This window comes from Acomys minous (genome assembly GCF_964271855.1).
Source record: "Acomys minous genome assembly, chromosome: 15".
In the NCBI taxonomy this organism is placed as follows: domain Eukaryota; kingdom Metazoa; phylum Chordata; class Mammalia; order Rodentia; family Muridae; genus Acomys; species Acomys minous.
In genome coordinates this window covers 74,548,033-74,571,926 of record NC_140497.1, presented here as the reverse complement: position 1 = coordinate 74,571,926, position 23,894 = coordinate 74,548,033, and the positions used below count along the sequence as shown (strand labels likewise).

The following is a 23,894-nucleotide window of genomic DNA, read 5'->3' as shown; positions in this document are numbered from 1 at the left end:
GTGTTCACCATGGGCAATGCGCATGGGTTACGGTACACTCAGCCAGCCCGTGCCAACTGCAGCTGATGCTCTCGCAGGACAAGCTGAGGGAATCACACATGACAGTGAGAGGAATCTCATCCACAGTACACCTCAGGTTACCTTCTCCTTCAAACCAGCCTCGGGGCTCACCACAGCATACCTGCCTTTATACTCCTAGCCAGGGGCTGGGCCAAGGCTCCTGCTTTTTTATTATCCAGGTCCATGGGAGATCTGGACCATCTCTTGATAAAGTGTGCCCAGGTAAGACATGAACACCTCTATGCTTAGCCCTCATATTCATTGCTTCTGGCATAGGAATAAACCTCAGTTACCATGGTGAGGACATACAAGGCCCTGTGCTTGGTCCCTGATGCCCCTAAACCAGGCGCAGTGCCACACATACTCATAATTTCAGCACTCAGCTGGTAAAAGCAGGAGGATTAGAAATTCATACCAAGTTTGAAGACAACCTGGGAGACAAGAAACCCTGTTTTATAAATAAATAAATAATAATAAACTTTGTGGACTTAAGCAAAAAAATCATTGATTTTGCCAGGAAAGTTGAGTTTCTTTAAAAAAAAAAAAGTCAAGCATATTTTGATGGCTGTATGATGAATCGTTGAAATAAATCTTTACATATATATTTATTTTTATTTCCTATGCGTGTGTTTTTTTTAATGAATTCTATAATGAGTTCTAGTTACTGGTTTTGAGTGGATATCAACATGTATGTATGCGCATCACATATATGCCTGGTGCCCTTGGAGGCCAGAATAAAGTGTTGGATCTTCTGGGACTGGAGTATGGACAGTTGTAAGCCACTGTGTGGGTGCTGGGAACCAAACCCAGGTCCTCTAGACTAGCCAGTGCTCTCAACCACGGAGCCAGCTCTCTGGCCCCTAAACAAATCTTACCACTACTAGACCCATTCTTGCTTTTGGCAACTTTCATCACTGTTGGCTAATTTCACATTTCCTACAAATTCAAGGGCATTTGTAAAATCCTGTTAAAGCTATAAAGTTCCAACTGTCGTGATCTAAGAACGTGAATATATTTGGAGCTAGAGTCTTTTTTTTTTTTTTTTTTTTTGGTTTTTTGAGACAAGGTCTCTCTGTGTTAGCCTTGGCTGTCCTGGACTCACTTTGTAGACCAGGCTGGCCTCGAACTCACAGTGATCCATCTGCCTCTGCCTCCTGAGTGCTGGGATTACAGGCATGCGCCACCACGCCTGGCTTTTGGAGCTAGAGTCTTAAAAGAATTAAATTATAAATGAGGTCATGAAGTTGGTTCATAATCCAATCTGACTTCCCAGGGAAATGAGTACCCAAAGAGAGACCCACAGTGAGAAGCCGCCTGAAACCCAAGCAAGGGGAATCAAAGAAAAGCCAGTCTGCTGCGCCTTGCCTTGGACAGCGGGGCCTCGGGAGCTGTGGGAGAATCTGATATTCTCCTTTTTTGGTTTTGTGAGACAGGGTTTCTCTGTGTGGCCCTGGCTGTTCTGGACTCGCTTTGCAGACCAGGCTGGCCTCGAACTCACAGTGATCCGCCTGCCTCTGCCTCCTGAGTGTTGGGATTAAAGGCGTGCGCTACCACACCCGGCTGAGAATCTGATATTCTTTAAAATGCCTAGTCTGCAATATTCTGTTATCTCAGCCCTAGAGAACTAACGAACAGTCTCTGATGTCAGAAGATAACTGTGGCTTCAAAAGATCACAAGACAGGAGTGAAAGTGCTTTTTTCTTTATGTCTGTGTCATTGCGTTTCTGTGCCTGTCCGTCTGGCTTCCTGGATTACCTGTCAGCCTTCTGCTAATGACAACTTTCTCCATTTTGTTTTTTCATATGACTCTCTCCATCTGTCCCCAGCCCTCTTCCGATTAACTAGGCAATCCCACAGTACTCACACTGTGTTAGCTACCATCCCGTAGCTTTACCTCTGTGAACTGCTCGGAAGCTCACAATGGCCTTAAGTCTAAGCGAGTTACCACTTTGTTTGCTTTTGAGACAGGATGTTATGAAACCCTGGCTGACCTCAAACTCTCTATGTAGCCAAGGGTGACCTTGAACTCTTCATCTTCCTGCCCGAAGTTCTGGGGAAACAATACTTATGGCTTTGTAAACACAGAATGGGGGGGGGGGCATAGTGGTTTCATAACTTGTCCCAGATGAACTGTTAGCAAGCGACAGACATCAGATTTTAGCCCAAAGTCTACTTCTGTAGCTTGTGATCAATTGCTGTGCTATTCCGGGTTTTACCAAAAAAAAAAAAAAAAAGAGAGAGAGAGAGAGAGAAAGAGAGAGAGAGAAATAAATAAATAAATAAATAAATGAATGAATAAATAGTGGCTATGGATGCCTACCATCATCTGTTTATGCTGCTACAACCAAATACTCAAGACTGAGCCTGGGCATGGTGGTTCACGCCTTTAATCCCAAGCACTCGGGAGGCAGAGGCAGGTGAATCGCTGTGGGATCCAGGCCAGACTAGTCTACAGAGTAAGTCTAGGACAGCACAGCCAGGATGACACAGAGAAAAGCTATCTAGAAAAATAAAACAAATAAACAAACTCCCAGGACTGAATGATTTACAAACAACAGAATTGCTTCCTCAGAGCTCCGGAGGCTGAGACCCCAAGATGAAGGCATCGGCAGGCTCGCAGGTTCAAGAACCGTCCCTTAGTGACCACAACCTTCTGAGTGGCCTCTCATGGCAGAACCAGCAAAAGGCCTGGCTAGTTCCCTAGGGCCCTTTTAAATGAGAGAGCTATTTCCGCTCATGAAGATGGCGCCCTTGTCGCCGTCTCCTCTACTCTGCTCTTTAGTATTTTCACAGGGGGTCTTAGGTTCCAACATAAGAAGGGTGCGCGGAGGGTGTATTAGTTACACGGCTGTGACAGAGCACCCGACATAAATGAGTGGAGAAAGAAAGGGTTTATTTTGGCTCTTGGTTTGAAAGCATGGGCCATCGCAGAGGGAAAGGCATATTGACCAAGTCAGGTTGCCTAGTAGCCAGGAAGCTGGGGGGACAGGGAAAGGGCTGCGGGGGGCGGGCGGAGTGTGGCGGGGCGGAAGGATGCTGAATCTCATTCCTTCCTACTCCATCTTTGGTTTTTATGCACTCTCAGACCCCAGGCCATGGGATGGTCTCACCTACATTTAGAGAGTCCTTTCTCTTTAGTTAAACTTTTTTTTTTGGGAAATGCCCTCCCAGATATAAGCAGAGATAGATCTCCTGGATGATTCCTTAAAAAAAAAAATTTTTTTTTTTACATGCAGTTGGGGTGCATGTAAATGCAGGGCCTGAGATGCTCATAGGCAAGGGATCCTCGCTGAAGCTGTGAGCCAACCAGCATGATTCTACTTCTGGTTAAGATGTTGGTCAAGCCAAGCATCATCGCAGGAGAGACACGTGATCCAGAGCATTGCATTCACCATTCCCGGGTAGGAAGTAGGGAGTTTTATCTTAAGCTTGATTTAAAAAGTCCCATTCAAGTTAATGTAGCCCTCAGCCCTGTGCCTTGCATTATATCTCTTGTATCTCTTCCCCTTAGATTCAGAAACCATCTCTTCTGGTGATAGTTGAAGTCTGTACACACTTCACCCAGAAGTGACCACACACTCAGACCCTCTAAATTTGAATTCTGTTGGAATGCTAATGAATAGGAAGCGTGACTTCATACATGCTCTCGCATGTGCGATGACACGCTTTTGCATGTGTCATAACCCGAGGCGGATCCTCCCCTCACCCCATGCTCGGGAATGAGAAGTCGAGGTACCGGATGCGCGTTTCATAGATAAAGTGAATGGTTCTGGGAGAGACTGGCAGCCAGCAGGATTGTGAGTCCGCCCTTAGTGGGCGCTCGCTGTATCAAAGGCAGCAACTCACAGCTAGCTCCCTGTACAGCTCCTGTGGCGTCTCAGGGACGGGGCAACGTTAGCTAGCATTGTTGCTTGCTGGGGTTCTGTCTGTGAAGAAGTTAGAACCAGAAGAATTTGGTCCTTCTCTGCATCATGACTCGGCATTTGTGAAAAGAAACAGGATGCAAGGCACTGGCTGTGTAACATTGTTCTCCATTTTTTTTTTTTTTTTGCTGGGGGAGGGGAGGGGGCAGGGGGTCCTCCATATAGGGCTCCAACCCCATCCTATTTAGTGAATGAGTCCTGACAGAAGGCTGAATAAAAAGCTCCCCACTCCCCGCCGAAGGGCTGTCACAGCAGCTCAACCTAGGCTCCAGGGGAACCTTGGCAAGCGGAAGAATCCTTTGTCTTCAGACTGTGACAAGATGGGGAAAAATCCCAAGCATTCAGCTGTGTGGCATTGCTCAAGCATGCCTTAATGGGGAAGGTCTAATGAGGAATGCGGTCTTTGAAAACTCCAGCCTTAACACCCTCCCAGCGCATTCTCACTGTACAATACCGCACCGGTTATAATTAAATAGGATCCAAACAGCAACCCAGAGATTAAGTTCCCATTTTCCCCAGTTTAACCAGTCACAGATGCTGCTTTTCTTTACTGCTTGTGTCCGAAGAGACAACGGTCTGTGACTACAATTAAATGCATAAAGAGAAAACGTTCCCAGTCTTCCCGGATTCTATAGCAGCTACAGGAAGAAGAATAAAAGGCAATTTTTTAAACGACCAAATGAGTCACTGCCATGCGGGGCCCTCTCTACCGCCACCTTCTTCTCTTTTGCTGCTGACCCCCCGAGTGGACTCTCCTGCTCCAGAGCTTAACTCAACTTTCACAGGCACTGGACTAAACCCTGCTCTCAAAACTTCCACGGATTGCCAGGAGATATCATTCCTGGATCCCCCTATGAAGTCTTCCCCCAAAACTCAAAAGCATCCCCCACCCCCACTGTCTCATGGCTGGCAAAAATGCTTAGCATTTTAAAAAGGCATATATAGGAGTATGGGGAACTGGGGACCAGGACCCCTGTAAAGCCAGAAGCAATTGCGTGTGTCGGTAGTCACAGCATTCCTACAGCAAGACAGGAAGTCGAGGCAGAATTGCCCAAAAGTTTCAAGGGCTCTGACCTGGCATATACAGAGGCGAACAACAGAGACCCTGTCTGAAACAAGGTCGGAGACAAGGAATGACAGGCAGCCAAGGTCGCCCTCTGACTTCCACACATGTGTCATGGTGCCCGTGAGCATATACTTGCGTACATAGCACACACAGGATCTTTCATTTTAAAGACAAATAGGGCTATGACACTTCAAAAGCATATTGCAGTGGGCAATTACATGGCATGGAGATACTATCTCAGTAAAAAAAAAAATTACTGTTTTCTTTTTAAGTATATATATATGTGCATTTGGGAAGGGGAAATAATGGGTGATCATTAAATAATACATTTTCCCAAATTTCAAAGGCCATCACTAGGTGAGGGAATTGCTGCAGGAAAGGGAAGTCATTAAGATAATCAGAAATCATTGCTTAATATATATGTACAATGTTAGATACTACAGAAAACAAAACCAAAAAACTCCCCCACCTCACCCCTCCCCAAAAAAGAACCTGGCTTTCACTTTACTTAAAAAATAAAATAAAATCATAAACCAGGTGATGGTGGCGCACATCTTTAATCCCAGCACCCAGGAGGCAGAGGCAGGCACGGATCCCTGTGATTTGAGGTCAGCCTGGTCTACAGTGTGCCAGCCAGGGCTACACAAAGAAACCCTGTCTCTGGCCCCCCCCCCCAAAATCATACTATATTTATTTATTTGTACATGCACGCATGTTCGTGTGCATGTGCATGTGCAAGTGCATGTGCCTGCCTGTGTGTGTGGTGTGTATATATACACGTGCCAGCCACAGCTCATGTGTGGAAATCAGAGGACAACGGATCTGTTCTCTCCCTCTGCCACACAGGCTCTGAGGATCAACTCATGTCCTTAGGATTGGCCGCTGATTCCTTTACCCACTAAAGCATCTCTCCCTCGCTCAAATTTTCTATCTAAATCTTTTCTTCATCTAGTGCTCGCTACCTCCCTCCTCCCCACCCCTCTGTCTCTGGGAGGGTGTTAGGAAACAAATGGATTCAGATTTTATCTTTGCTGGTCCCAGAATTATCTAAATGTAATTTTTGCCTTCATTAATTAAAATTAAAGTTCTTTTGGGCTGGGGATGTAGCTCAGTAATAGAATGCTTGCCTAGAATGTGTGAAGTTTGAGTTTAATTCTCAGCACTGTGTGGAAGTCTGTGTGTGGGTTACTGAGGAGGAGGAAGAGGAAGAGAAGGAGGTAAAGAAAAAGAAAATAAAATTTCTCATCTTATATTAAATTCCTATCTTTAGCATAGGCCTACTCTTAATTTTTTTCCTTTTAGTGGCTAGAGTATGACTTCTATGCGGTAAAATGCACAAATGTAAGGTTACGGTTTATTTTTATTTTGTCTTTTGTTTTTGAGACAGGGTTTTTTCTGTGTAGCCTTGGCTGCCCTGGAACTTATTCTTATTCTGTAGACCAGGCTAGCCTCAAAAAACTCAGAGATGTACCTGCCTCTGCCTCCCAAGTGTGGGGATTAAAAGCGGGCGCCGTCTCTGCACAGTTTGATTACTTTTATTGTTAGGATGATAAAATACCTGACAAAAGCACTGAAGGAAGCACAGGTTTACTTTGGCTCACAGTCTGAAGACTTACAGTGCAGGAGCGTGGGGGGGCTTTGGGGGGGTTGGGGGGGACATTGCTTCTACAGTCAAGAAGCAGGAAGAGGTAGGCTTTGGCACTCAGCTTGGTTTCTGCCTTTCCCTTTGTATTAGACCAGGAGCCCAGCCTATGGCTGTTGTCATCCACACATAGAGTGGGGTTTCTTTCCTCAGCTAAACCTCTAAGACAAGCCCAAAGGTGTGTCTCCTAGTTCCTAGTTCAACCAACATGGTCATCATAAATCCAATGACTTCAAACAAACACTTAGATAGCCTGTAACAGGAAGACACAGAATAGTCCCATTACCTCACCAACCACAATCCCATTGTTCGTATTTTTGTCACCAGTGATTGATTTTGCCCATTTAAAAATCCACATAAGGGCTGGAGAGATGGCTCAGCCATTAAAGGCTAGGCTTACAATCATAAATATAAAAATCCACATAATTAGAGTTAAGCATACTTCCTTCCATTCGGAGCAAAGCCTTTGGGATGCATCCACTGAACAGACCAACCACATCCTTATGGTCATCTCGAAGAATTAGGCCTCTACCATTTCTTTTTTGAGAACTTCATTTAGGTCATCTTTTTCTACAATGTTAAATTTCAGTTAACTAAATAAATTTTGAGTGCAGAAGATGGTGGGTAATAATTTACTTTACGACTCTTAAATATTTATGACTTCCTTCTTTTGTCTGTTTCTTCTAACTTGTAACCAAAATTAAACTTTTCTTTTCTTGCATAAGTTAATGACTTTTTATTTTATTTACAGAGTTGCATAGCTATTGTCACAATCTATTTTCAGAACATAAAATTATCGATTACCTTCCTTTTGAAAAGAACCCTTGGGATTAGGAGTATAGCCCTGGATTCAATTCCCAGAATAAAAAAAAGAGAGAAAGAAAGAAGCCGCCGCCACCTTGTAGGTAGGTATTCCTATTCTATTCATTTATTTATTTATTTATTTATTTATTTATTTATTTATTTGGTTTTTTCGAGACAGGGTCTCTCTGTGTAACCTTGCCTGTCCTGGACTCATTTTTGTAGACCAGGCTGGCCTCGAACTCACAGCGATCCACCCGCCTCTGCCTCCCGAGTGCTGGGATTAAAGGCGTGCCCGGCTCCTATTCTATTCTTACCCCACCCCCCAAGTGTTGGGCCACCATTGGTCTACTGTGTCTCTTTAGATTTACTGGGCCTCTAATATGACTAATATGATGGGGTTGTATGTGTTTTTTTGTGTGTTGGCGTCTTTCATTATGCATCAGGTCTTTGAGGTACATCCATATTGTAACCTATTTCACCATTCTCAGTCCCTTTTTCCTCTCAAGTTGTATTCTGTTATGTTTTCTATTACATTGTGTTTATACAGCTAATGGCCATTGGGCTCCCTACATTTATCAGTTAGTGTGAAATAGTGAGGTGATGGGCATTTAAGTCTTTATATAGACATGTTTTTAAAGCTATAGGTCATTGGGTCTACGTTTCAAGAATCCTATTTTTAAATTTACATATGTGTGAGTATCTGTGTGTGTGTGTACGTCCATGTGCATGTGGCACGGCGAGAAGTTGTGGTCTTCTGGGTGTGGGAACCAGTAACTGAACTCAGGTCCTCTGCATGAGTGGCACGTGCTCTTAGCTGCTGAGCCATCTCTCCAGCCCTGAAGTTCCTGTTTATTAGAGTCTGTCACTGTACAAAGTAGTGAGCATCATCAGCACATTTGCTTTGAAGGATATCGTGTATTTTCCCATATTCACACCTTTTACCTTCTCCTTCCTTTTCCTTAACAGCTGCCTACTATATTTGTGTATATGTATGTCTGTGTATGGGTGTGTGCATGTATGTGCGTACATCTGTGTGTAAAATCTAGGTTCATACGAAGGTTTTACATTTTATTTTTAGCTGGTACATAAAATATTAAAATTGTGCATATGCAGGGCGTCATGTGAGATTTCAATATATCTACATACTATAAATAAACGTTTAAATCAGGTTTGACGTAAACTGCGTCCTGAAATTTGCCACTTCCTTATGACAAAGACATCAGGCTCTTTTCTCGCTGTCGTTTGACCCCATGCCCTTACACTAACATTTTCCGTACTCCTCCTGCTGTGCAATATAGCACATCACAGTTCATGCCTCTTTCTCTACCTTCCTCACTGCCCATTTCTTCTCTATCATCAGAGCCCAGCCGGCTCCAACTATAGGCAGCTGTTGGTTCCTTCTGCAGGGTAAGGCTACAGCAACTCCAGTCTACCCTGGGTGGAAGCTGGTGGCAAAGGGGAAGCAAAATAAAGCCTTTAAGCAAAGAGTTGCAGTGGTGACTGTTGAAGTCCCAAGCGAAGAGCAGGGCACTGCGAACACAGCAGCAGTAGGGAGGGTCAGCTCAGTAGGTTAAGATGAAAGGGGAAAACATGTGGTCTGTGATGCAGGGACATCATTCACTGCATGTTTCCCAGGCTGGCACATTTTTTACACAGTCAGTAAATAATGTTCTGACTAAACATAGCAGTGGGAGAATGAAACGACTTAAGTTGAAGTCCCGGCTCCATCAGGATTTAAGAGAGAGCTCTCTCCTTGTATCTAAAAACAAATTGCATTCCAATACAATAATAATATCCTAAGAAAGTCTGACCCACAGATGGAAATCGGTATGTACCTCTCCCTTTCTCCTTCTGACTCCTCGGTTTGAGAAGCCAGGTAGCAATGACGTTCAGTTCCTGGCATCAGTGAAGGAACCACATAGCTTGTCCCATTGGAAAGAGTCTAAATAAACTGTTCTTCCAAACAGTCGCATCCACTGACTTCCATGGGTAGGAGAGACTATGGCAGGAGGCCTTTTGAGAGACTGCCAACAACTTGTGGAGTTGTACACTCGCAGCCAAGGCCTCCACCACGCAACCGTGAATACAACCCTGAAGAATATGGCTAATTCTTTCAACCTTCTCCTGCTGTCTTATTCTTAGGTCAATAGCCGCCTTCTTTTTGGGCTGGTTGCTCATTAGTGTACACTCCAAAGCAAAAAAAAAAAAAAAAAAAAATATGAAAAGCAAACAACACATGCCGGCATAAGAGAAAGGGCTGTGCTACTTCCCTGCCCGATTTTTCAATTATTTGTCTCAATACCAACATGCGTATTCATTTCTGGATGCCACCCAGATGCTGGGTCTGAATTCCAGCAGCTCACTTCCCAGTTCCTATGAGACAAGTCCGAAAACTTCAAACTTCCCAGAGAACACACACAAGACGACGAACACGTCAAATCATACCCATACATATTTACATGTTAAAAGCTTTCACTCCTCAAAGGGAAGAGAGAGGGCGAGAGTACAGCTCAGTGGGAGTGTGTTTACCTAGCATGTGGGAGGGCCTACATCCGATCCCACACAAAAGGAAGGAGAAAGACAGTTAGTACTACAATAAGCAAATGCATGGCTCAGAACAGCATTTAATACCTAAAGTGCTAAACACTTAGTTCAACTAATCCCACTTCAATCACCTGGCTTGACTGGTTGACTGGTTAGTTTTATTGCTGTCTTTTTGGGGCAATTTATTATTATTATTATTATTATTATTATTATTATTACTAGTACTACTACTATTCTTACTATTAATATTTAATAAAGCAGGGCATGGTGGCTCACAGGTATAATCCCAGCACTCAGGAAGGCAGAGGCAGGTGGACCTCTGTGAGTTCAAGGCCAACCTGGTGGTCTACAAACTGAGTCCATGACAGCCAAGGCTACATGGAGAAATCCTGTCTCAAGCAAAACAAAACAAAAGATTTATTATGTCTATGTATGCCTGTGTGCCTGCATGAGTTTATGTGCACTGCATCTGTGCAAGTACCTGTGGAGGCCAGAAGAGGGTGACACATCCTGGAGTTGAGCTATAGCGGTTGTGAGCTGCCTGCCATGTATGCTGAGAACAGGGCCTCTGAAAGAGGGGTGTGCACTCTTAGCCACTGAGCCATCTCTCCAGCCCCTCCATTTTCTCAAAACACTTTCTCTCTAGCTTAACAACTTCCAAGCATTGCTTGATTTTTTTTTTTTAGGGAGGGTATTAAGTTTATTTTTAATTAATTTATTTGTATTGATGTGATGTGTGCACAGTTGGGGGGATGGAATACACGCTCACATGCACTCATGGAAGCATAGGAGAGCCAAGGTCTTAACTCTGCTGCTCATTCTCCCTTCACCTTCTTTTCTTGAGATAGAGAGAGCATCTCACTGACGCTGGGGCTAGACTGGTGGCCAGCAAGTCCTTGAGATCCTTGTGTCTCTGCCTTTACCGTGCTGGAGTTATAAGCCTGTGGGGACATGCTCAGCTTTGTATATGGTGCCAGGCTGCCAAGGTAGCAAAGCATCATGGGAAGATGGGAAAGAAATGTCACTTCCATTCTGTAGGTCAGACACGCCGACTTGGTTTTCGTGGGAAAAGTCACTAGAAGAGGGAGCACGGCACTTGATTTATCTGAGACTCTGCATCATTTTGCTGTACTGCGAAGTGCCTGGGAGATCAGAGCATGCAGGAGATGGATGGACTCCTGGGATGCTCAGAGAACAACTCCGCAGCCCTCTGGGTAAGATGCTCGCTGTCTGGAACCACATCAAAGGCCTCGATGTGGAAGACTCTGTCTGTGGGCTCGGCTGATCCAGGATGGCCTTTGAGGTTTTGTGCAGTTTTCAAAGATTGATAGAAAATCTCTCATTGTGTCTCTCCAATTGCACTGTGGGCTCACTGAAATGAGGTGAATATTTCTTCAGTTGAATTGGGCCCTCCGTGTGGGAGGGAAAGCTTTGGGGGATGCATTAGCAAAGCAAGCAGTGTCCTCATCACCGAGGCCCAGCTGCACTTGGCATTTGGGATCCGCATGGTGTTTCTCCATCCAACAACAGTGAAAGGATCACAGCCTTCAATGGTTTCTCAAAACATGTTACACTTTAACCAAAGCTTGGGTAACCCATTAAAAGTTAAATAAAGCATGTGTTTCCCTGTTTTGACTAATTTAATTCAACCTAAGAGACATTTGCTCAACACTTCATATGTGTAAGATATATATAAAGCAGGGTTTACAAGCACATGTAAAACCCATGAGACCTCAAGGAGACCACAGTTTTCCACAGGAGGATATATATATGTATACACACACACACACACACACACACACACACACACACACACACGTATACATATATATTATTTTCCCAGGCACAAATGTATTTATTTATTTATTTTTACTTTTTGATTTTCAGAGATGGGGTCTCATGTAACTCAGGTTGTCCTCAAACTCACTATGTAGGCAAGGAAGCCTTTGAACCCCTGATCACCCTGCCTCTGCTTCCTGAGTGTTAGGATTACAGGTGTCCACCACCGTGCCTAGTTTTTGCAGTGTTGGAACCCAGGGCTTCCTGCATCCTTGGGAAACACTCAGCTAGTTGAGCTATGTATGTCTTTCAAGGGCGTTCTAATATTCTGTTCACACACTACAATAGATACCCTTCTAAGAAAATATTTTTTTGAGATACTATGTACCTCAGGTTGGTCTTCAACTCACTATGCAGCCAAAGCTGGCCTTTCACTCCTGATCCCTCTGCCTCTACTTCCCAACCACTATAATTACCGCCGCGTGCCACCCCACCCAGATCGGTGTTATAAATCATGTCCTCTCTACTCTTAGCATATTTTCATAATTGCTGTGCATAATTTCAGCACTATGGATAGCAGGAAAGAAAGACAGGAGCGGAGGAAGAATGCAAGAGAGGGAGAGAGCTGAAAGATCCTGACCTTCTAGAAGTCTAAAAGGGGCCTACGGTTCACACAAAAGCAAAAATGGCCCCAGCGGAAAGCAATGACTGTGTCTCACTAACTTTACACACACACACACACACACACACACGCACACACACGCACAACACAGACACACACACAAACAGACACTTTGTCAGCTAAAACAGAAAGCACCTTGGCAAATACATGCACTCTTTGTGATTCAGGGTTTTTTGTTTTTGTTTTTTTTCTCCTCAGTATAATACGGAAGTTGGGTCACATGACTGCTGTGGTTCTTTACAGCTCTGAAATCCTATAAGCCACTTAAACTGAGAATTTGCTGTGTGTGAAGTGAGAGGTTATTTTTGCCAGAAAACGCAGGGTTTACAAGCACAAGTAAAACCCATGAGGCCTTAAGGAGATCGTAGTTCGTCCACAGGAGGCTAACAGCAAAAAACTGTTTTGTTAGAAGACAAGGCGAGGAAAATGTTGGCAAAAGCAGGCAGAGCAAAAGCAAGAGAGGTAGAAGCAGAGCAAGGAGAGGGCACACATCTATTCACGAACAGCAGAGAGGTGTGATCATGAAAGACACAACGTGGGTGTCAAAGGACGAAGGAGGAAAACTAAGGAGCGAAATTGAGAAAGTCTGGTCATTTGGAACCATCGCCATCGAAATAAGCCTGGTGGCACACTTCTGTAAGTCCAGCACCTGGGAGGCTGAGGCAGGAGGATAGCTGCGTAATGGACACATACTTGTGATACTAGCACTTGATAAAGGCAGAAGGGTTAGGAGTTCAAGGACAGCCTTGAGTCCAGCCCTTATCTCAAACAAAGAAAAAGAGGAGGAAGAGGAGAAAAAGGAAGAGGAGGAGGAGGAAGAGAAGGAGGAGCACCATAACCAAGAGGAGGAGGAGGAGGACCATGACCAGGAACAGGAGGAGCAGGAGAAGGACCATGACCAGGAGGAGGAGAAGGAGGAGGAGGAGGACCATGACCAGGAACAGGAGGAGCAGGAGGAGGACCATGACCAAGAGGAGGAGGAGGACCATGACCAGGAGGAGGAGGAGCGAGCTCAAGCTGATATAACCTCGGAAGAAGACCAAAAAAAAAAAAAAAAAAGATGGCTTCAGTGAGCTAATTTAACCAGCCCAGAGTTAGAAGGAAATGCCTAAAACTCATTTCAAATTGAACACAGGGGTTACCTCTCAGATATTTTGCATATTATAGTATATATTTACAACTCATAACAGTAACAAAATTATAGTAATGATAAGTCTTTCCAACAGGGTGAGGCTCAGAGGGATAGTAACATCTCACCCTGGTCCAAGTGCAAAGGTTGGCAATGTGTGTAAAAGCCAGCAACCCCAAGGGTCCTCTTGGGTGACTGCAGCCTGAGACTGCTCCCCCTACAGAGAGCTGACCCCCTCCCTGCTGTGCTGTACATTATACACATGCGGAGGCTCCCTCACAGAGAGCGCAGCCCACCCAACCCCAGCTTTTCCGTACATGTGTCTGTCATTTCTACATTCCCTCAACACGGCAGTGAGGTTGCCAAGACCACGCTTCCTCATTGGGACATTATATATAGGGAGATCCAAATGTATGCTTCCCCGGCCATGATCACTCATATTTCATCCAAAATAAGCCATGTCTTTTATTCCTTTAAGACGAGAGCTGCTTCTTTCGACACTAGCTGTGGAAGCTTCCAAGAGTTACTTAGACTGTGTCTGTTAGTTCACAGGTGATTCTACTAGCTCGTCTTTCAGGAACCTAGCAACCACTGATATCATCACCTGCCAACGCTGCCAGGTGTGCCGCCAACCAGATTAAAAAGCGCTCTCTCTCTCTCTCTCTCTCTCTCTCTCTCTCTCTCTCTCCTCTCTCTCTTCTCTTCTCTTCTCTTCTCTTCTCTCTCTCTCTCTCTCTCTCTCTCTCTCTCTCTTCTCTTCTCTCTCTCTCTCTCTCTCTCCTCTTCTCTCTCTCTTTCTTTTCTTCTCTCTCTCTCCTCTTCTCTCTCTCTTCTTCTTCTTCTTCTTCTTCTTCTTCTTCTTCTCTCTCTCTCTCTCTCTCTCTCTCTCTCTCTCTCTCTCTCTCTCTCTGCCCTCCTCTGCCCTCAGTATTTTGTCCCAGTCTGTCTGCCTGCTGGTCCACAAGTCCAATCTTCCCCAGGCTCTAATTCCTCTTCTCTTCCCCTCTCCTCAAATAAACATCCTTCCTTTATACCATATATGTTGAGTTGCCACCTTCATTTCTATATTATGACAGTGTCCCCATTCGGCAGGGACATCACTGGGCATACTAGGATGCCTTTCCTCGTGGAGTTATAGAACATGTGTAGATGTCTTGGAATCAGTCCTCGAGCACAGTAACCTCTTGGCATCATCGGCAGTGCCTGCTTGCTGTAATTGTGTTCACTAGTTAGCTACGAGCCCTGGGAGTAGGTGCACCCCTGCAGCAGGTGCACCTCTGTCTGCAGCTGGGTGGGACTGCTTTTCCCAGCTCCTGCACTGAGCAAATGACTCATAATCAAATCAGGCTGCCAACTTCCTGAACTGTTCAATTGTCTGAGCATCCACTTACAACCACCATTTTTTTTTTTAAGGTATCCTTTCTATTTGAAGCTCACAGATTACAGAAGTTCATTTCTCGACCCCACCTTTCCTTTTCAAGGACATTAAATCGTAAAGAAAGCAATTAGAAAATAATCTTTTATTGCCACCCCTTTGTAGCTTTCCCCCTCATTCGTTTGCCTGTCTGGTTTTGTACCAAAAGAAAATTGATACTTCATGCATTATACGGCCATTTACAACCTGGATGCTTACAACTGTGTGCATAATGCGTACGTGCATTTCCTAAGACTCGGGATGCACTGCGTCTTCCCTTCCCCTGCAATAGGGAACCGCCCCACCTTTGGAGAATCGGGGATCTGCCCAGTAGTGCATGAGGCCCTTGTGTACTTCTCTCATTGGCTCAGCAAGAGGACCTGGAAGTCAGTCTCAGCTGCTACGGTTCACTCTAGACCAGTGGTTCTCAACCTGTGGGTTGTGACCCTGCTAGGGGTCAGGTGATCTTTTCTCAGGGGTCACACACATCAGATGTCCTGCATATCAGATCCTTGCTTTACGATTCACAACAGTAGCCAAATTACAGCTACAAAGTAGCAATAGAATAACTTTATGGTTGAGGGTCACCACAACATGAGGAACTGTATTAAAGGATCGCAGCATTAGGAAAGTTGAAAGCCACTGCCCTAGACTCTTCCCTGGTTCTGCCTTCATCCTATAAACTTTCATTAATTTTTACACTCCCTGGAGCAGATAAAATAGCACCCTCTCTTCCCAAAGGCTTTGTAACCCCTGGATCTTATGATTGTGTTAGGCTATATGGCAAAGGAAGAACCAAATGGAATTAAAGTTATTAAACAGCTAGTTTTTTTAAAAATATATTTTATTAATTTATTCATATTACATCTCAATTGTTATCCTATCCCTTGTATCCTCCCATTCTTCCCTCCCTCTCATTTTCCCCTTACTCCCCTCCCCTATGATTGTGCCTGAGACTTGATACCCTATGAGCATATACAAGGGGAGGAGGTCCCCCTTAATTGGCTAGTTTTAAAACAAGCATTACAGGCTATAGAGATGGCTCAGTGATTAAGAGCACTGTCTGCTTTTCCAGAGTTCCTGAGTTCAATTCCCAGCAACCACATGGTGGCTCACAGCCATCTATAACAGAATCTGATGCCCTCTTTTGTCTGATGCTCCCTTCTGTCATACAGGCATACATGCAATACAGTGCTTATATACCTCAATAAATAAAATTTATAGTACCAAGCATATTACTGTAGTGGATGGAAACACGTTTTTGTTTTGATCCCAAGTGTGGTATGTGAAACAGGCTTATGTGTGAGGGTATGTGGTGTTTGTCCACTGGAAACAGACTTGGAACCACTTCTTGCTTGGTCTTTACCAGCTGAAAAACATGCTAGTACAGACTCTGAGAAGCGATACCGTATCTTTCAGACTATAAGACACACCCAGTTTTTAGAGCAGTAAAACAAGAAAAACAGTAAAAACAGCAATCGAACCATAAGGGGACCCTAATTGCCCCCTCCCCTCCACTTTTGGGAGGAAAATGCATCTTATGGTCCGAAAAACACGGATATATATATATATGCCTAAAACAGGAAGCTGGGCTTTTTGGTCTTGGCATCATTTCCTATTGTTTAGCTATTCATCGCTTTGCTTTGAGATGCTCCTAGAGAGAACTGCTCCAGAGAACGCTTCAAGGTTGTGGGTTCTGGCTGCTGTTCTGGGTTCCAGCTACCTGCGGTTGGTTGCCGTCACCTTTGCTGCGTTGCTGGTTGGCTGTTTAATGAACCTGCTGGAATCCTGCCGACTACCAAGAGTGGAATTGCTCCCAGGAACTGATTCTAAGAAGGTCTACTTCTCCTGTTCCCACTAACCTTTCTTCCCTCCTGTCTATGATAGGTAGGTTAGAAGGGACATATAAACACTAAAGAACCCCAAATAAAGAAGCTTTGAAAAAGTACAAAGCCTACACACTACCTTAGTAGGCTCAACGCAATCATAAGTGTCTTTAGAAGTTGACAACGGGGTTGGGGCTAGAGGCACTAACCTGGCATGCATGATGCTAAGCTCAATTCCCAGAACTAGAAGCAAAGTTAAGTAACAAAGCAGAGGGGAGGCAGAATTGGAGGCTGGGCTGATAAATGAGACTTAGGCTACTATAGTTGGCTTTGAAGAAAAAAGGGTGTCTGGGCTCGGGGAATGTGAACCTCTAGAACTTCCAGCCTCCAGAACTGAAAGATAGAGGAAAGAGATTCTCTGCTGGAGCTCTCAGAGGGAGTCTGGCCCTACAGACACTTTGATGTTAGCCCAGTGAAACTTCCTGCCTACAGAATGATAGGTTGGCAAGCTTGCACTGTGTTAAGCCACCTAAGGTGGAGTGACTTGTTATAGTAGCAATAAGAAACGGATACATACCTAAACTCTGGGAATCTGTCTAGCTTTCTCCGTCTCATGGGAACCCTGCTTCCCAGCTTAAACTGCCCACTGCCCGACTTTGCCTTTTGCTAGTTGATTTGATCAAAGCTATTAAATGCTCACTGTATCAGGGATCATTTAAGAGCTGCATATAGCCATGCCATTTCGTTTACTCAACATTTATTTTCAAACAGTAGGCAAAGAACCTTGACTTCTGGAAAGATTAGACCCCTATTACAGGCTCTGGGTCAGACATGGCAAAAACGAAACATGCTCCCTGTCCTGGACAAGTTAATGAGCATGAATAAAACATCATGATTCACTGGGCACAGTAGCACACACCTGTGATCCCAGCACGTGGGAGGCAGAGGTAGGCCGATCTCTGCGAGTTCAAGTCCAGCTTGGTCTACAAAGTAAGTCTAGGACAGTCAGGGCTGTTATACAGAGAAACCCTGTCTTAGAAACCGCGCCCCCCCCAAAAAGTCATCATGATTCATTGATATGAATACATGATATATAGAAACGAGACCAAGTCACTCAGCTGGGGGACAGCAGGGAAATCTGAGGGGAGGCGGATGAGCAAGGCTTTGCTTGCCACACAAGATGTTCAAAAGCCTTGGTGCGAGGTGACACGTCAAATGTCATTAGTGGAAATGAGGGTCAGAGTTTTAAGTCTGATTTCATTTTTGTTGCCTTTCGTTGAAATAGAAATGAGGCTGCTGTTGGCTATCACAGTGGACAAAGCAGACTGACCTACATTATACTTCTGTAAATTCCCCTTCCCTCCTGCCTGATTCAGTCATTCTTTCTTTCTTTCTTTTTAAATGTATTTTTTACCTTTATTTTTATGTGCATTGGTGTTTTGCCTGCATGTATGTCTGTGTGAGGGTGTCAGAGCTTGGTTGGAGTTACAGACAGTTGTGAGCTGCCACGAAAAGGGATTAAAATATCAAACACGAGAGTCTCCTAGGATAATGAAGAGCAGCAGCCATGATCTTTATCAAGATTTTAAAAGTCTTTCCCTGTAGCAGACATTCCACTGCGTTCACAGTCACATTTAATCTCTGCAGAGTTCACTGATGTAGAGCACTGTGCTCACGTCCCGCAGACACCAGCAGGTTCCAAGGACTCGAGAGAGGCAGGATTAGACCTCTCCAGGAGCCACCAGCATTCTCATGAATACATGCACAGATTTTTATCATTAAAAGACGGGGAAGGCTGTGCAATCAGTTTTCAAATGCAATCACTCTTTCAAATACATTTGCTACAAGCATTCTTAGTTGTTTACCCAACAGTTAACTCTGTTTCAGTCATAGAAAGAACCACAATTTCCGCCCTACCCCCCACCCCAAATAGTAGCAAAGGATCCTTGACTTCTAGAAGGGTGGGACCCTACTCTGGATTCATGAGAGAAACCCTAGCCAGTCTAAAACAGTCACAGCCATTAAAATCCCTTTGCTACCTACAGGAGAGCTATGTGGTGCGCAGTGCTGGCCAATGAGAAAGAAGCAGAAGTCTGATGAGAAAGCAAAACCCTTCCAACCTGCCTGGAATGAAGATGCGATACTGGAGGCCCAGCACACACCCTGGCACCATGAGGACAGAGGACCAGATGGAAGAACGGCAAGTGAAAGATCTAAATGGAATTCTTGACTCGATTAAGCTGTTGCCCTGCCCAACAGCTGACCACTATCTAGATTTCTTTTTTATTAATTAATTTATGTATTAATTCATTCATATTACATCTGAATTGTTATCCCATCCCTTCTATCCTCCCATTCGTCCCTCCCTCCCACTTTCACCCTATTCCCCTCCCCTATGACTGTGCCTGAGGGGGACCTCCTCCCCCTGTATATGATCACAGGGTATAAAGTCTCTTCTTGGTAGCCTGCTATCCTTCCTCTGAGTGCCATCAGGCCTCTCCATCAAGGGGATGTAGTCAAAAGCTTGAGAAAAACAAGCCTCCGTTTACTGAGGGCCGTGGGAATGAGGCTAAAGTTTTTCAATAAGTGAAATCTTTCCTAACAGATACAAATACACGTATCTTCTGTTTTCCTTAGGAAAGCACACAGCCTGCAGGATGTCCGGGGTTGGGGTGGGGGTGGGGGTGGGGGTGGGGGATGGGGCAAAACTGCTGTCACTCCAACTCCTCCTGATTTTTCCACATTAAGATTACTCAGCCAGGCAGTGGTGGCGCAAGCCTTTAATCCCAGCACTTGGGAGGCAGGGGCTGGCGGATCGCTGTGAGTTCAAGGCCAGCCTGGTCTACAAAAGTGAGTCCAGGATAGTCAAGGCTACACAGAGAAACCCTGTCTTGAAAAACCAAAAAACCAAAACCAAAACAAAAAGAACAAAACAAAACAAAAACAAAAGATTACTCCAGTCTTCCTCAAACCACACACTGGGGGGCCAAGGGGGTGTGAAAAGCAACCTTACCAGATAACAGAGTTCAAATTCAACACACAGCATTTCTCCTTCCACCCTCAAACTCAAAAGAATTCCTCCCTCAATTACAAATGTTTCCTTGGGGATGTAATTGCCTGGAAGCCCTTAAATATCCTATTGCCCTCAACTGTTACTAATCTGGAATTTCCAAAGAAATATTATAAGAAGTAATATGGGGGCTGGAGAGATGGCTCAGCGGTTAAGAGCACTGACTGCTCTTCCAGAGGTCATGAGTTCAATTCCCAGCAACCACATGGTGGCTCACAACCATCTATAATGTGATCTGATGTGCACTGTATACATAATAAATAAATAAATCTTAAAAAAAAAAGAAGTAATATGAAAGTCTGAAGTTTCAGAAAAAAAGTAAGAAAACTAACTCCTAAAAACCCAAAAAGATCAATGAAGATTGAATCCCACTTGGTTTCAAAAATCAGAGGGGCAGAAGGCCACTCACAATTCCTTCTGTGTATGAAAGCAACCAGTTCTCCAAAAATCATTTGTATGTTTGCTTGGTTTTTGAGACAGAGTCTTGCTCACTTGCCCTGGGCTGAAAATCTTGCTTCTGTGTCCCCCTGCTGGGTTTAGTGGCATGCACCACAACACGTGGGCTAATGATCTAAAATTAAAAGAACAATTAAAATATTTTTAAAGCTGGGTATTCTCGGTTAAAGAATGAGATTTTTTTTTTCTGGCCATGTACTATACTACGACTTTTGATGTTACTGATTTTTAATCTGATTTATAACGGAAGGATCATGTGGGGACTGATCTTGCATTTCATACACAAAAAGGAGATTAGCTATCAAATGAGCATTTTTCCCCCCCTGGGGATTTCACAGAATAAATGAACTAGACACACTTCTCTTCCAAACGCCTAACTATCCAAAAAGATTTCCAGACAATCAGGAAGTGGTGAGTGGAATTCAGACAATGCCCAGGAAACTCCCCCGCCGCCCCCCCAACCCCCCAACACCGGTTTTTGACAATTCTGACACAGTTTTAAAAGTTGCAAACAAAACACAAGTTGTTTGAAGACAGACGACACTGAGAGCAGGACCTTACCTTGGAAATGATTAGCGGTTCTCCATGCTCCAGGCCACCTTTCAGGGTGAAGCCCCAGGGAGCCCCTCCCTCCAGGAGCGCTTCCAGATAAACGAACCTCTCCTTGGGGGTCCTGTTGGAGTTTGGCGGGGCGCTAGGCTCCTCCAAGTTCTCGGGGGTCCTCATCACGCCCGACACATGGTCAAGTCGGCTTCCGTTTAAAGTGCCTGACCCAAATGGAGGCGAACAGAGCTAAACCATCCAGCAAACTACCCGCGGGCGGAGAGAAACGCATTCAGTCGGGGCGGCGTGGCTCGCGGCACCCCAAGGATGCGAACCGGGGATCCGGCCGTCTGCTCTTCTCCCGGTAGACCCACGGGAATTAGGTGCTGTCGCGGAAGTCCTCAGTGGGGTCTACTCACTGCGTTCGCTCGGATGTCCTCCAGGGTCATCACAGACTACTTTGGTTCACACACGCGCCAGAGCCTTCTTCTTCTTTTTTTTTTTAAACTTAGAAAAGTAAAAAGCCTTTCAATCTCGCCTAGGAAGAAAGCGGCGGAACTGCAAAGGGATACCTCCTTTTTGATTGATCACCAACCCTTTCTCCTTCAGCGAGTGAAATTTACCATGACAATAGCCTCCGCCCTCCGCAGAAACAGCCTTCAAAGAAAGCGGGCGCTAGCGTTGCTCTTGTTGCCTTCGGAATTTCGATCCTGTTCCCTGTGGTCCGAGAGGCTGTGCGGAAACTTTGGACTCATTTTTGTCAAGTTTTAAGTTCATCGTTTGCTTCTGGGCTTAGGGGAGGTTTGCAAGAGGAAAGACCGGGGTTGGAGGGCGTAAATTCTTAGTGTATGGGGGAAGGGCACCCCCCTCCCCCCAAATCTCAGCGAGGCAATGCATTTCTTTTCTTGGGCATTTTCAGCGATGGTGGGTCCCTCTGCAGCCGCCCGGAGTGAGAGTGAGGGCGGCCGAGGCCAGCAGCAGCAGCGTGACCTTGCGGCACACGGAGCGCTCTCTGCAGAATTCAGCCACAAAGACCTGGCAATCAGAGCCGGTCTAGAGTCGGTAACACCGAGGTATCTGAAAACACAGTGCAGGTGGCCAGAAATAGTTACCAGAAGAGCCCGCCTCCTACTAATTAAAGCAGAACTTCGGGCAGGCGTTGGTATTTTGAAAATCCCTCCCAGCACTTCAGCTAAGTCTGAGAAGCTGTGCCTAAGCGGTTTGGGCGAACATTCAAGTGTTAAGGACTTTATTGATTTCTTTAAAAGAAAATACCACATGCTACATAGGCTTGGCCTCTCCAGTCCAATGGCCCCGCTATGCAAACCGAGGAAGGGTTTTTCTGCCTTTAACTGTGGTCTGCCCCAGTTATCCACTGTGAATATTAGGCACTCATGGCTGAATGTTACTTCGAGGTTTGTAATAACCCTATGTAACATTTAACATTACTTTCCAGTCAGAGTTTGAGCTGGGTTATGATAGCGGTTTGTCTTGCCGAGACTCCTCTGCTCTGAAATCATGTGAACAAATTAGAATTCTTTTCAAGGAATATATTTACCCAAAAGTTTTTCTATATGAATTTGTGATAAGATGGATTTTATTTTTTTAGGAACTGAAGTTAAAAACTATAGGGGTGTGAAAAAATTTTGATTTCGGTGGCAAATAAGACTGTGATGTGGGACAGACAGATAAAGAAAGGGCTTAGTGAGTTAAGCACGGAAACTGTGCAAGCCTAACTACCAGGGTTCAGTTCCCCGAGCCCGCATAAAAAGACAGGTGCCCATCTGTAACCCCAACATACCTACAGCAAGGCAGGAGGCCCAGGCAGGAGAATGGCCTGGACGTTTAAGGTCCTGATAGCCTGGAGTACATAGCACAGCCCCAGACACAGCAAAAGACCCCACCTCAAGAAGGTGGAAAGTAGCGGGCAGTGGTGGTGCACGCCTTTAATCCCAGACTCGCGAGGCAGAGGCAGCCGGATAGCTGTTAGTTCAAGGCCAGCCTGGCCTACAAAGTTATTCCAGGACAGCCAAGGATACACAGAGAAACCCTGTCTCAAGAAGAAGAAGAGGAGGAGGAGGAGGAAGAGGAGGAGGAGGAGGAGGAAGAAGAAGGTGGAAAGCTAGAACTGAGTCCCCAAAGTTATCTTCTGACTCCACACACACACACCATGGCACAGGTGTGCCCAAACTCATACATGCATTCACCCATATCATACATATACATGTGTATACACACAATAAGTAAATACATAACCTAAAATGACTTTAATGCTGAGGCCCCCAGGGTAGGGGTGAGGGTGGGGTGTAGCTCAATTGGTAGAGTGCTTGCTTGGCATACAGGAAGCCCTGGTTCCAACCATACCATCGGCATCTGGAAGGTCAACGTCATCCATGGTTACATAAGGTGCAGGCCAGTGTGGGCACATGAGACCCCTCCCTCCTCAAAAGACTGACATTTAATGCACAGCACAGGGCCTGTGTTGTCAACTCCACCCGAAAGGCCCAACACCAGGGAAAACAACAACAACAACAAAACATTTTAACGTAATGGTAGTATTCTAATGGAAACATAGGTGTGCGAAATAAATGTGGCAAAAAATGTACTGATCCTTAAGTGTAACTGAGGTTAATTTTTATTGATGTTTTCTTTTGTATCTCAATGTATAAATAAAGAATAAAAGAAAATGTGGGCGTGCTGGTGAATGCCTGTAGTCCCACCTACTCTGGAGAATGAAGCGAGAGAGTTGACAGTTCAACTTTAGTAATACTATGTCTCAAAAATAAAAATTATCCCGATGTAATCTGAATAAATTATTTAAATAAAAAACTATAAAAAATAAAAATAAAAAGTGAAAATTAGTAGGGTGGGCTCAGTAGGCTAAGCACTGCTGTGCAAGTGAATTCAGATGCCCAGAACCCTTGTCAAGGCCAGCCCTAGTGGTGCATATGTCTGT

The 23,894-nt window shown here is 44.9% G+C and overlaps 1 protein-coding gene across 1 annotated transcript in view; it reads right to left on the bottom strand.

Annotated features, from left to right (window-relative positions):
- Positions 1-21,905, bottom strand: part of SHROOM3 (shroom family member 3) — a 297,712-nt gene extending 275,807 nt beyond the window's left edge. Inside the window, exon 1 of the mRNA XM_084760167.1 lies at positions 20,957-21,905. Within this exon, the coding sequence (XP_084616293.1) occupies positions 20,957-21,121 (165 nt within the window). The 5' untranslated portion in view covers positions 21,122-21,905. The remainder of the gene's footprint in view (positions 1-20,956) is intronic.
- Between the last annotated feature and the right edge of the window lie 1,989 nt (positions 21,906-23,894).